Genomic DNA, 12,954 nt, shown 5'->3' with positions numbered 1-12,954 from the left:
CCAACTTTTCAAGTACAAACGTGCCCGCGTGCTACAGTCACTAAAATGTTCAGCATTGAATCTTAGGTGATTTGGTGGCTGACAGCAATTACAATTGTCTCACTTTGTGTCCCCCTGGATACATGTCTGCAAAGTTGGTTTTCACATTCTGTCCAGTGCTGAATTTTAAGAAAACCATAAACCATAACTTTGAACACTGGTATAGTAACGTAAAGCTGTCGTTTTACTGTACAACTCCCCACAGTGGACGTGATTTTTAAATGCGAAGCATTTCTTAGCGAACTTCTGCGACTTTGAGCGTATCTATCTATCTATCTATCTAGCCGCCTACGACTTTGTGCTCTCCTGGCCGTTTCGTTAATCGGATGTATACCAAAATTGGTGTCATAACATGGCCTTATTACGAACATAAATGACAGGTCAGATCATGAAAATCATGAAACGCATGTCATGAACAGCATGATTTACATTCCACGACCTTAGGCTCTTGCGGCCGTTCCGTTAATTTCATATGCACCAAAATTGGTACGACGTGACAAGAATTCACGAGGAACATAATGACTGGTCCCAACATGCAAATCATGACGCGCATGTGATGTGCTGCATGATTTACATGACATGGTCTCTGGGCGCTCGCGGCCGTTTAAATGAAGGGATATATACGAAAACTGGTATGACGAGACATTTCTGTATGAAGACCATAACTGACTCGTGGTAACACGAAAATCATGACATGCATGTCATGTATGACATGATTTACATGCCACGCTCATGGCGCACTCACGGTATTTTCGCTAGATTAATATACACCAAAATTTGTATTGTGCTATGTGACTGTATGAAGAACATGAATAACAGGTCGTAGCATGAAAACCATGACATCCATGACATGTATGTCGTGATTTACATGCCACGCTCATGGTGCATTTGCGGCCGTTTCACTTGCATGATATACACCAAAATTGGTATTGCGCGATACAACCGTATGAGGAACGTAAGTGAGAGGTGGTAACATGAAAATCATGACGTGCAAGTCATGTACAACCTGATTTACATGCCACGCTCATAGTGCACTAGCGGCCGTTTCAGTAGATTGATATACACCAAAATTGGTATTGCGCGAAGTGACAGTATGAAGAACATGATTAACAGTTGGTAAGATGAAAACCATGACATGCATGTCATGTATGTCATGATTTACATGCCACGCTCATGATGCATTCGTGGCCGCTTTGCTAGCTTGATGTACACCAAAATTCGTATTGCGCGCAGCGACTGTATGACGAACGTAAATGAGACGTGGTAACATGAAAATCATGACATGTATGACATGTACGACATGATTTACATGTCATGCTCATAGCGCACTCGTGGCCGTTTCGCTTGCTTGATATCCACCAAAATTGGTGTTGTGCTATGTGACTGTATGAAGAACATGAATAACAGGTGCTGGCACAAAAACCATGACATATATGACATGTATGTCATGATTTACATGCCTCGCTCATGGTGCACTTGCGGCCGTTTCGCTGGCATAATATGCACCAAAATTGGTATTGCATGACACGACCGTATGACGAACGTAAGTGAGAGGTGGTAACATGAAAATCATGACATGCAAGTCATGTACAACCTGATTTACATGCCACGCTCATGGTGCGCTAGCGGCCGTTTCAGTAGATTGATATACACCAAAATTGGTATTGCGCTAAGTGACTGTATGAAGAACATGAATAACAGTTGGTAAGATGAAAACCATGACATGCATGTCATGTATGTCATGATTTACATGCCACGCTCATGATGCATTCGCGGCCGCTTCGCTAGCTTGATGTACATCAAAATTGGTATTGCGCGCAGCGACTGTATGACGAACGTAAATGAGACATGGTAACATGAAAATCATGATATGCATGACATGTACGACATGATTTACATGTCATGGTCATGGCGCATTCGTGGCCGTTTCGCTTGCGTGATATACACCAAAATTGGTATTGCGCGACGCGACTGCATGACGAACGTAAATAAGAGGTCTTAACATGCGAATCATGTTATGCATGTCATGTACGGTATGATTTACATGCCACTGTTATGGTGTGCTTCCGGCTGTTTTGTTAACTGGATATATACCGAAATTGGTATGGCACGACTGGAGTGCGGGATGAACATAAGCGACAGGTCATGCATTGTATATACCAGAATATGCGTTTCATTGGCATGGTGTATACTAGATTGTGCATGCATGCGTGCATGGCAAATATGCGATATATGGTGGACTAGATGCCATGGCATGAATGATTTCATTTGGCTCAAAGACAAACAAGGCGATGTATGCAGCTCTTTGCTGGCTGCTTCGCATTACATCGATTCCCACAGTGCGTGGGATCTGCCGAATTTTTTTATATTGTAGTTGTGCGTTGATGTTAAAAAAATTTCAGAAGTGATGTAGTGTTGAAATGCTGGTGCAGAGATTTCAATTGAGGGGATCAACATACTCAACAAAATATTTACAATGAAATGAAGCTACTGGCTCGAGAACTATTTTGAAGCAAAGTTGTATTCTTGGAATACTATTTCGTCCTCTCCATTATATTCAGTGTCGAATTATCACATATACTTTTCACAAGGCCCGTAATAGCCAGGAGGCAGAGGGGGCCATGCCCCCCCCTCCTGAAATTCTGATGGAAGGGGGTGCTTTACCGAAAAAAAATATGAAAATGGGTGTTTTTCAGGGCTTTCAGCAAATGCCCCCCCCCCCCTCGAAAAAAATTCCTGGCTACGGGCCTGCTTTTCACAATGGCTTTTTAATACAATGCTATGTAAAAAAATGCATAGTAGGGTTCAGTTACTGTTTTACAATTCGAATTTTGGTATCGCCTTCGTTAACCTTTCCATTGTGGTTTTTTTTCGCAAGGCCATAAAAAATGAAGTTTACATTCTTTCAAATTTCTTTTTCATACACAAACAAATTGTTTTCAAGTATCAGGCACCCTCATTGGCAGGTTCGATCAGCTTATGTTTGTTTGTTGTCAGAGTGCACATAACATGCAAATTTTGTTGTACGTAAAAAAAGTTTGATAATTACCCATGTCTGTTTTTTTTCCAATTTTTCATACCTTTCTGTATCACAGTAGACAATAAATCTTAGATTTTTTTTCAAAATCAAGCGTTATGTCTTGCAGACCAGTGTGACTGGATGTGCGAGCCATATTAAGCATTGCTTTGGATATATGCTCGTACATGATGTTGTATATACATATTTATATGTGTGTACTACTTCTGATTGCGTTTCATGATCCTTAATATGCAGCACAAGTGGGTGATGACCGAATTTGAAGCTTCAGGTGGACACACGAGGCTTACGCATGGATCACTGCAGAATTCACTAATTCGGGGTGTCTTTCCAACCGAGCCTTCCTTGTGCGAACACGACCTTTGCCAAACCAATATGAAGACGTGTTTGTGCAAAGGAAGCAGACTCGGTAGTACATCCCAAATTAATGATATCCGCAGGAACACGTGCATGACGCCCTTTGTGGCCACCTGAAGCTTCTGTTTCGGCCATTAAACATCACGCGAAATGAATGGGGTGCACCCTTCCAACACCCATACGAAAGTGTGTTAATACGAGCTAACACCCTAACACCCCACAGTTTTTGCTGAACACCCTTTCTCTAGGGTGTTAAATTAACAACCTAATTGAATGGTGTTGTCAATAACACCCTAAGGGTGTCCGTCTGGCGACAAGCCGATTTACACCCTTAAGGGTGTAAAAATGTTTAATGTGTATTCAACGCTCTTGTTAACCAGCCCCTCACGTTGAGCTCCTCACTTTTTTGTTCCTACCGACCGCGTTGCTTAATACAAGTTTTTTGCATGTTTGGCCTTATTTAACTTTTCATCTGCATGAGAAGAAGGTTTAGTAGGTGTAAGTAGGTGTTACAGTCAAAATGTGGTCATCAGCAATAACTATAAACCGATAGATTTAACAAGCTCGCTTCGCAGAAATTTCGATGTCGCCGTCGGCGGCGACGTCGTTGGTTGTGAGCAAAAAATCATCTTGTCCGTGACCGAAAAATCAAGAACGATGCAAATAATTTAAATAATAAAAATTTTCTGGTTCGATTCATAACAGCAATGTTGATACGTTATAACCATTGTTCGCACGTCAATAGTGTTCACACGTTAACAACAATGTTCGCACAAAAGAAACACCCACGCTTTACAGAAGAGTTTATCTAGTTGACTGCACAACAGTCACTTGGCACTTGGCCACGCTTTGAACACAGCTTTGACTGCAGGTTCTGTTAAACAGAGTGAAGTGCTCGATATCGTAAAACGCCTAGATAGTATATTCAATTATTGTGCGAAAGTGGCCGACTATTCGAAAAAGTAACATCTTTTCAGCTGCTGAACACCACTGGTTGGATATGGATACATAAGGTATCCGTGAATGTGACCACTTATTGGTCATCTATAAAATGCGTCAGCTACCGACCGTTCAACTTAACTAACACTAGCGTCGTCTTATACTACTATTTGTTCAACGACAATTCAGGGTAAGTAATGTTTCCTGTGTATAAGATTGCATGAACTTTTCTCATTATCACGTCTGGTTCTTCGGGAAGAAGAACTCCGTCAAGCTTCCCGTTGTCCGGCTTCGGCGAAGTGCCGCAAGGACGTTCAACCTAGGCCAACCTGCGTCTCATAGACAACGAACAAGCTTCAGCTGGCGAACGCGGAAAGCGTGCCCAGCTGTTCCTTCCGGCGTTTTCCGCATTTACCACCGCGTATGTTGTCTTCTCCTGCGCAGTGATACACCATAATCCGCTGTGGCTAGCCGGGCTCGTGCTAGTACCTTGGAGTTCACGCTATGACTTCAGTGATGTTGATACCTTACTCTTAGACATTCGTCCTACACTTTAAAAAAATTCGCGCATCTTGCACTACTTGTGCAAGGCTCAACCCAATAGCGGAGGGAGTTTTCGGACTCCCGAGTTAAAGCTGCCCTCCCAAGCCAGTGTCCCTGCCCCGCTTAAACGACATGGCTGTGGCGGAAACATCTTACGTGACTAGTGCTACGCGATATTTGGCGGGAACACGTCACGTGAATAGTATTACGCGATTTCTTCATGATGGCGTCACTAGCGTTACGTGATCTTCGCGGGGACATATCGCTATACTAGAGCTACGCGATTTTATGCCACGCGATTAGTGTTACGTGATTTTGGCGAAAACATCTCACGTGGCTAGTGTTACGTTAGTGTAGCGAGAATATCTTGCGTGACTAGTGTTACGTTTTTATGGTGAAAATATGTCACGTGACTTTTCTTACATGATTTTAGCAACAGATTTCAGGTCACGTTTCGCTCCTCCTTTTTCTTTCTCTCTGCCCCACTATTTCTCGTTTCGTCTTTGTATCTCTTTCTCTCTCTTTATTTCAGTCTTTCTTCAATTGTTTCTCTTTCTATATTTCTTTCTCTTTTTGTCTTTATCTCTGTTTATTTTGTGTTATTTTTTTCATGTTTCTTTTGCTTTCTCTCTCTCTGCATCCTTTCTCTGTCTTTTTCTCTTTTTTCTATTTCTTCTCTATGTTACTTTTCATGCCGTTCCTTTTCTTTGTGTCTCTCTCTCGCTCTCTTTCTGCCCCGGCGCAGCGGGAGAGCGTGCGCACTTTGCACGTGCTCGGGGAGCGAAGCAGAAGATGTAGAGGACGGAGAAAACGCGCAGGCATTATGATGATAAAGAAAATTCGCTGCTGGGCTAGTTGGTTCATAATCTTCAATGCTGGATGGAACGAAATGAAGCAGGACAAAGAAGAAACACAGAGACACAAGACAGGCGGCTGTCCTGTGCAGGACACAGGATAGGCCAGGACAGCGCCTGTCATGCGCATCTGTGTTCCTTCTCTGTTGTGTTCGATTTCGCCCTATCCAGAATTGACAATGATGATGATAGTCTTCGCGAACGCTAGAGGGGGGTTTGCATAGGCGTGCGTACGAGGTGGCAGGGTAGCGGCCGACCCTCTAGTAGAACGCACATGTATACATAACACTAGAGCGGAGTGTCACTGTCGTTACTTGAACTAGCCCATATTTTGAATCTTCTAGTTAGCAGATCACTCCTTTCGAATACGCGGGCGCTCCAGCGAGAACAGTGACCACCGTGTGGTCTATAGCTTCAATGCAAACTTTGCGGTGAAAGCACAAGACGTACAAAACTCCCCCCTAAAGAAATAATCGCGCGAGCATGGTCGACCATACCCTGTATGTAAAAAAACAAGTTGGAGGCGCACATTCTAACTCCGGCAAAACACGAGAGAGTTCTAGAATTGGTGACCTCAGAAATTTGCTAGCCGCCAGGACTCTTGCGCAGAACGCAAGCCACTCGCGGACTCTTGCGCTCGCGTTGTCCCAAGACCATGCAGCGCCGGCCTTTGGGTGGTGAACAAAACCGGAGAGCGCGCGACGTCAAGAGAAGAAAATAAAGAAGGCGATTGGCAGTGACATGTGAAGCCACGGCTCGCGTTTTCTGCGGGCGGCGATTCTGGTCACTAAAACAAAACTTGATTTTGGCCTTGTTGGTACATATTCTTGAGGCTAAATCTACAGCGCAAACGCACTTCTTTGTCTTGCTTACTACTTTGCTTATTTGACCCTGCACCAATCTGAATATGATTTCATGTCTTCGCGTATGTGATAGACTATCATTTACATGTTTTGGTTTAGAACTATTGTGTGCCCATGTGCGATAAGGTTGGCTTGGGCTAATATATGCATTGACGTATGAAAGAAAGAACAGTTTCAGCAGCGCTTGTGTCGTGCGTTTGCTTTCTTTGTGGGTGTCTTGTGCGTTTGTGTTGTAATTTTAGCCTCTGTATTCTGGTCACGGTGTAACACGTATATACCGTGATTCTGGTTCAGCCTTCGCGTTTCTTTCCTCATGTGGCATAAGTCTACAAGAGGCAAAGCGTTCCCACTAGCTCGCGCCGCCACGAGCCACGGGACGCTGTTCTTTTTCCCTCGCCGACTGGCCACGAGTGGCGCGGCGCGCAAATAAAAAACCAGCATGGGTATCGAGCAATATGGCGCAAACTCAGCGCGGGCAACGTTGTAGCATGGCCAGCATGTGGCATAATTTTATTTTTGCTACGTGCGGCACCCCCTGCGTTTCGCCCAACGCCACGTGCGTTTGTATTTTGCCGTCAGTATCCTGAAGAACAAATGACGTATGCGACTGCTATGCGGTATCTTGGTGTGTCTCTCGATAACTATCGCAACAGCGGCCCACATTGGACGTCCGCGGTAACTAATATCCGTCGAAAGGTGTCAACATGGCACTGACGAGACCTTTCCATTTTTTGCGAGGACTAAAGCATGCTTGGTATTTCTTGCATCAAAGTTCTATTTGGTGCTCTGCATTGGAACCTATAAGATGAGATAACCTTTTTTTTCCACTTGAGTAAGGTGGCCTCAGTCTGGTGCATTTGTTTGTGTGACACTTGGTGCTGCGACTTTGTTTACCTTAAGGACGTCTGTCACCCATTTATTTTTGGCAGTTCTTCGAAACCGTCTGAGTTACCACCTTCCTTTTCTTTGTGTCACGATAAGTGTTGATATAGAGTCGCTGTTGTTGGGATTCTTACAGAAATTGCAGATACTGTCATAATAAACGTAGCGCAAAAAACACGTACACAGTAAAAGAGCAACATTCACAGCACGGTCTATCAACTGAAATTTATTGAAGAAAATTCACACATATATACACAAAGAACTAGACACGTGATGAGAGAATGAAATGGTGCTTTAGTGACTAGCACTGAGGTAATCTATTTCGATAGGCCGCAACATTAACGATGGCCTCGCGACACATGCATCACCACATCTGTAGATACAGAACGCTTCCTGAAATTCTCGATCCGTTTTTTCGTTAAATCTTGCTAGCACACTTGCTTCCGTCAGCCTAGGCCCGCAGCCGCAGTCCCTGCAATGCAGCAAAAGGTTCGAACATGGTGGTCCATTCAAAGAGGCTGTGTGGTCAAATAATCTATTAGATAAGGAGCGTTCTGTTTGCCCGACATAGCTCTTTTAGAGGACAAAGATATGTTGTAGACCACTCTCTTATCACAGTAAAACTAACTTTGGTCGATGCTTGATGTCGCACCTTAGGTGTCGTACCCATGCGTTCCGCTAGCGTTATAAGCTCTTCCTCACTCATCTTCACTACAGAAATTTCAACCCAGTGCAAACGGCTTCGCCCTGCCGCGCGGACGCCAATTGTGAGGGATAAGGTTCGGATAATCAAGGCAACCTAAATAATCGTTGCCGAGACTGACGAAGACGTTTGTGTTGTGTCGGCGGGCGGTGTCCGACGACGAGGGCCCGACGACTGGACGCGAGACGCGACATGCGCCGGCACAGCCCGCGAAACGAGCAGTAGAAGTGAATGACTCCGCAGCCAGCGGAAACCCGACATAGACTGAGCCAGCCAGCGGCCGTTTATTCGAGAAATATATAACGGACGCGCGTGCACACGAGATTGGCTGAATGCTGTCACGTGTGCCGTTACATACATCTGTTTACTACGCGCCACACTAAGGCGCACTCAGTGCTTGTGCACATTTATAGATGGCGCCACAACATCCCAATTGGCCGCTTGATTTATGAGGCTTTGAAGCCACAAAGAATGATGGTAGCGTTTAGTGCGTTACATGACAACAACGAAGAACTGCCATAGGTGTGAGCATGACACGCGTTCTTGAAGGACTTAAGGTGTCACAGTCCCCCACTGTACTACACAATGTAACACTTCACCGTGTGATGGTAAAAGGCCGATGATTCGTTCCGTTGCGCCTCACGCCGCCAGCAGCGATGACTCGGGCATAGTCGGAGTGGAGCAGTGGCAGAGTCGAAGTCTGGCAAACACGTCCCGTACAGCCAGTAATAGGCCTAGATCTGGAATGCGCCCCAGTACGAGCACAACGGACTGGCGCCGGTTGCTAGAACGCCCCCTAGAAAGGAGCGAGGCCCGGGCGATCAACAGGCATAGGTAGGCTTCGGGACCAGGACCCGACGAGCGCTACGCACTGCGACTGCTTGTTTGTTTTTTGCCCTCTACACCATGGCACCCACACACTCTGGAGGATTGGCCAAGAACTCGTTGTATAAAATTTGGAAGATAATTGAATAAATGAAGAATAAAATTTAATGAAATGAAAAATTCGCTCGGTTTTCGTTCTCAAACCCCACATCGTCTCCTTCTGTCTTCTCACCGCGGCTTGGCTTGACCTTGACGACATGATTCGGCCTTCTCCGTGTCTCGTCGTCGTCTTCGTCGGCGCACATCACAAAACACCAACGCCGTGCACCAGATGGGACTACTGCGCACACCATGACAGACAGCAAAAATCCGCCGGGAGTGTCCATATAATTGCTATCGCAATAAAATTAGCCAAACCCTGCATCTGTTGGAATGAAACTGAGCCACATTTACTAAACCAGCGCTGCGTCCGCATCCAGTCTGTTTCATTTGTGTGCTAGTGTTTTTTTCCTGAAATAATTTATCTTGGGCAAGTGGACACTTGCTGAAGGACATGATGTTGTAGGGCAAGACTCATGTACAAAGAGTATGATGTGCGGGATACGTGCGCTGCTGGAAATCAGCAGACAGAAGCGAGTAGCGCGTCCCTGAAGAAGAAGCAACAACTAACTTTATTTTCCTGACCGTACAGCTACGGTTACGCACCCTCGCACCACGTCCGTTTCCTGCACACAACGCGATAAAAGTTCACCGACAGTCAAAGATAGCAAAGGATGTCGGGCTGCTGCTGTGCGACCGTGAAGCCGCCACATCATTTCCCCTCCTATTGAGTTGGCCTACGTTCACAGGACGATTTAAATTGTTCACAAGTCCATACGGCGGGACGCCCTGAAGACTGTCCACTGCGAGTCCTTGTGACTTGGCGTGTTTGAAAGAGTAGAGGCTTGGATGTTGGTGTCACACATTTATGGTGCATCTGAAACGGTGTTTGCAGCTTCTTTGTGCACTGGCTTCAGCTGACCTAGTGATACCGCTTCGTGACAAACGCGCTCGTCGATGGTGAACTGCTTTCCATCTCCACGTAGTACTCGGAATGGCCCGTCATAGGGTGGTTCGAGTGGCCGATGAACTGCGTCATGGCGCACAAACACGTGTGTGCACGAAGCGAGTTCGCATAGTACGTACAAGGCATGCCGCCCTGCCCGTCGCGGTGGCCTAGTGCGAAGCTTCTCCATTGAGCCTCGTAGCCTAAGTTCGTAAGCTGCGGTGGCTGTACTACATTCGTCTTGCTGACTGCCCGTGAAGAATTCTTCTGGAAGGTGTAGTGTCGCTCCGTAGACCAGTTTGGACTCGCTGCAGCCGGTGCCTGTCTTGACAGGTGTTCGTATTCCCGAGAGAATGAGCGGCAGTGTCTCCCTCCAGCTGCGCTCTTCTGTTGCAGTGAGCACAGACTTGAGCTGCCGGCGTAAACGTTCCATCATGCCGTTGGTAATTGGGTGCCGGCGAGGAAGCGCAAGCCGCTGTTACGGTCGGTTAGGAAGAAGGCTGATGAGCGACGTTTTTGTAAGCCGGCAGCGTTGGACGCCCTCAGCGCCTGCCTGGGATGTTTCCCGAGGTTTCACAGAGTGGTACACATTTGCGTGCAGCATTGCCGAACTTGCGATGGTGCCAACATATCTTCTGGCGTTTAATAGGCAACTGCGGAGCACTCTCACTGGTTGACTGTGACGCCGTATGGAGAGCAGCCACGGAGTCCACGAGAGGCGACATTTCGTTCTTCATCTCTTGAGGCTGCTCATGTGGGGAAACGGTTCGCTTGTTACGGCCGCGACTGATGGGGGAGCTACCGCGATGAGCTTGTCGATTAACTAGGCCAGTTTGGATAAAATCGTTTTCATTTGACCATTCGGATGTTGGGGGGAATTTTCTGTAGAAATATATCCCGGAGCAGCAGCCTGTCAAGACCATTTACTATATTGCCCAATGATTTGCTACACATGACGCAGCTGTTGGCCTACTGTCACCAAGGTTGGCTTCATGTATAAGATGAAGCAGCCGTTAGCTTTCGGGGGGCGTGACTCTGCGAATGAGTGTTGCCTTCAACGCCTCGTAAATGTCTGCAGATGGGGAAAGCCACAGCTCTCGAATTTCGCTAGCGGTTGAGGGGCAGACTGCAGACTGCTAGGCAGACTGCTTACCACATAATCCCTATTGAAAATCGTGGGTTGGTGGATGCTGGAATTCTTGGTGGACAAGGTGGAAACAATAGTGGATATGGTGGAAGCTGTGGTGCAGGGGCGTAGCCAAGGGGGGGGGGGGGTTGGGGGGGTTCAAACCCGCCCCCGAAATTTTTCAATTTTGCTTGCGTATATAGGCATGCACTAATACAAACGCACGCACGAACATTCATAAAGTATGGTTGAACCCCCCCCCGAAAAAAATTTCTGGCTACGCCCCTACTGTGGTGGTCATAATGGCTGATGATGGCGAGAGTGGAAAAAATGGTGGCAGATGGTGGTGGTGGTGGCGAGCTTCTTTTGGTGTTAAGTGGAAAATGCTGGCTGATGGTGGCGAGAGTGGAAAAATGGTGGCAGATGGTGGTGGTGGTGGCGAGCTTCTTTTGGTGTTAAGTGGAAAATGCTGGCTGATGGTGGCGAGAGTGGAAAAATGGTGGGAGATGGTGGTGGTGGTGGCGAGCTTTTTTTGGTGTTAAGTGGAAAATGCTGGCTGATGGTGGCGAGAAAAACGTGTTTCGGTGGATGGCTTGGTGAACAAGCTGGATGACGGTGGCATGATGGAAGTGCACGTGAGGTTATGTGAAATCACTGTCACTTCTAATGTTTTGCTCTTCAATGTGTAGAAAAGTATGTTTACAGTTCAAAGAAGCCAACGCCGATCATTAGGCTTTTCAGCACGCTTTTTTTTATTCGTGCGGCGTAACCGCCTCAAGATTTGTGGAGCACAGCAGCCGTGAATGTTTACATTTTACGCACGTACTTATCAGGTTTACATCCGCGATGTGCTGCTCCATTGTGATGTTTACATGTCTAGAAGTGTCGGTGTGAACAGCGACAGTGTTACATCGGCGCGATCTGTGTTACATCGGCGCGCAGTTGCCGAGAAGTAAATGAGCCCTTCCAGTGGGTAGACCAGAAAACCGCCGCCGCTTGATACCGTCACGCTAGAAACGCAACTCTGGCAATTCTTGCACACTCACTTACCTCAGCGGCACTTTAAGGCAACAGTGGAAATGCGTGCGAAGCTAAAATGCACAAACTTTTACCTTCGGCCTGCGTCGAGATAAGCCCGACCAAGTATCACTTCCACCATCTTATTCTACCACCATGATTGCCACCAAAGGTTAGGCATAGCTTACCGACCGAGTCCGTCTACGTGTTATCGGCACTTCTGGGTTTCAGGATACACGATTCTGATGAGTACGAATGACTTTACAGCACAGCTGTGGCATCGGCTAACCTAAATGAAGCGTTTTTTCTTGTGTACGGTGTCCGCACAAGAAGCGATCAGCATAGATGCGACGCGCTTCCAGCAAACGCCTCCGCTCACCAACCGCCGCCGGTCGCACTCGCCGGCGTTTCTCTGACACGTATGCGAGAACATAGACTTGTCAATTCGAACGCCTTACTGAACCAATATGATGGCATATTTTTCCCGCGCACTGCACTTGCGTTTGGCCGAGCTGTTCTGCAGTTGTAGCTAATGATACAGCGTCAGATCAGTGCGCTGGCACGGCTGCGCTGTAGGTTGCGCGAAAACAGCATCACAATACTCAATCAACTGTACGCGCCTATTTATCGAATGAGATTTGAGTCGACGTAAAGCCTCTGCACATGTCGCCCTTTGGAAAAAGCGAGAAACGGCAATTAAACTTAGCTGTAACATTCGGTTCAC

General features: G+C 46.6%; 1 protein-coding gene across 3 annotated transcripts in view; it reads left to right on the top strand.

The window, feature by feature from the left end:
- Positions 1-12,954, top strand: part of LOC119399817 (uncharacterized) — a 93,611-nt gene that overhangs the window by 23,451 nt on the left and 57,206 nt on the right. For all 3 annotated transcript variants that reach the window (XM_049417617.1, XM_037666673.2, XM_037666672.2), the window contains exon 3: positions 4,411-4,562. In XM_049417617.1, the coding sequence (XP_049273574.1) occupies positions 4,411-4,562 (152 nt within the window). The remainder of the gene's footprint in view (positions 1-4,410; positions 4,563-12,954) is intronic.

This window comes from Rhipicephalus sanguineus, chromosome 7 (genome assembly GCF_013339695.2).
Source record: "Rhipicephalus sanguineus isolate Rsan-2018 chromosome 7, BIME_Rsan_1.4, whole genome shotgun sequence".
NCBI classification, from domain to species: Eukaryota; Metazoa; Arthropoda; class Arachnida; order Ixodida; family Ixodidae; genus Rhipicephalus; species Rhipicephalus sanguineus.
The sequence above is the reverse complement of the archived record's forward strand: the minus strand, read 5'-3'. Positions and strand labels throughout refer to the sequence as shown.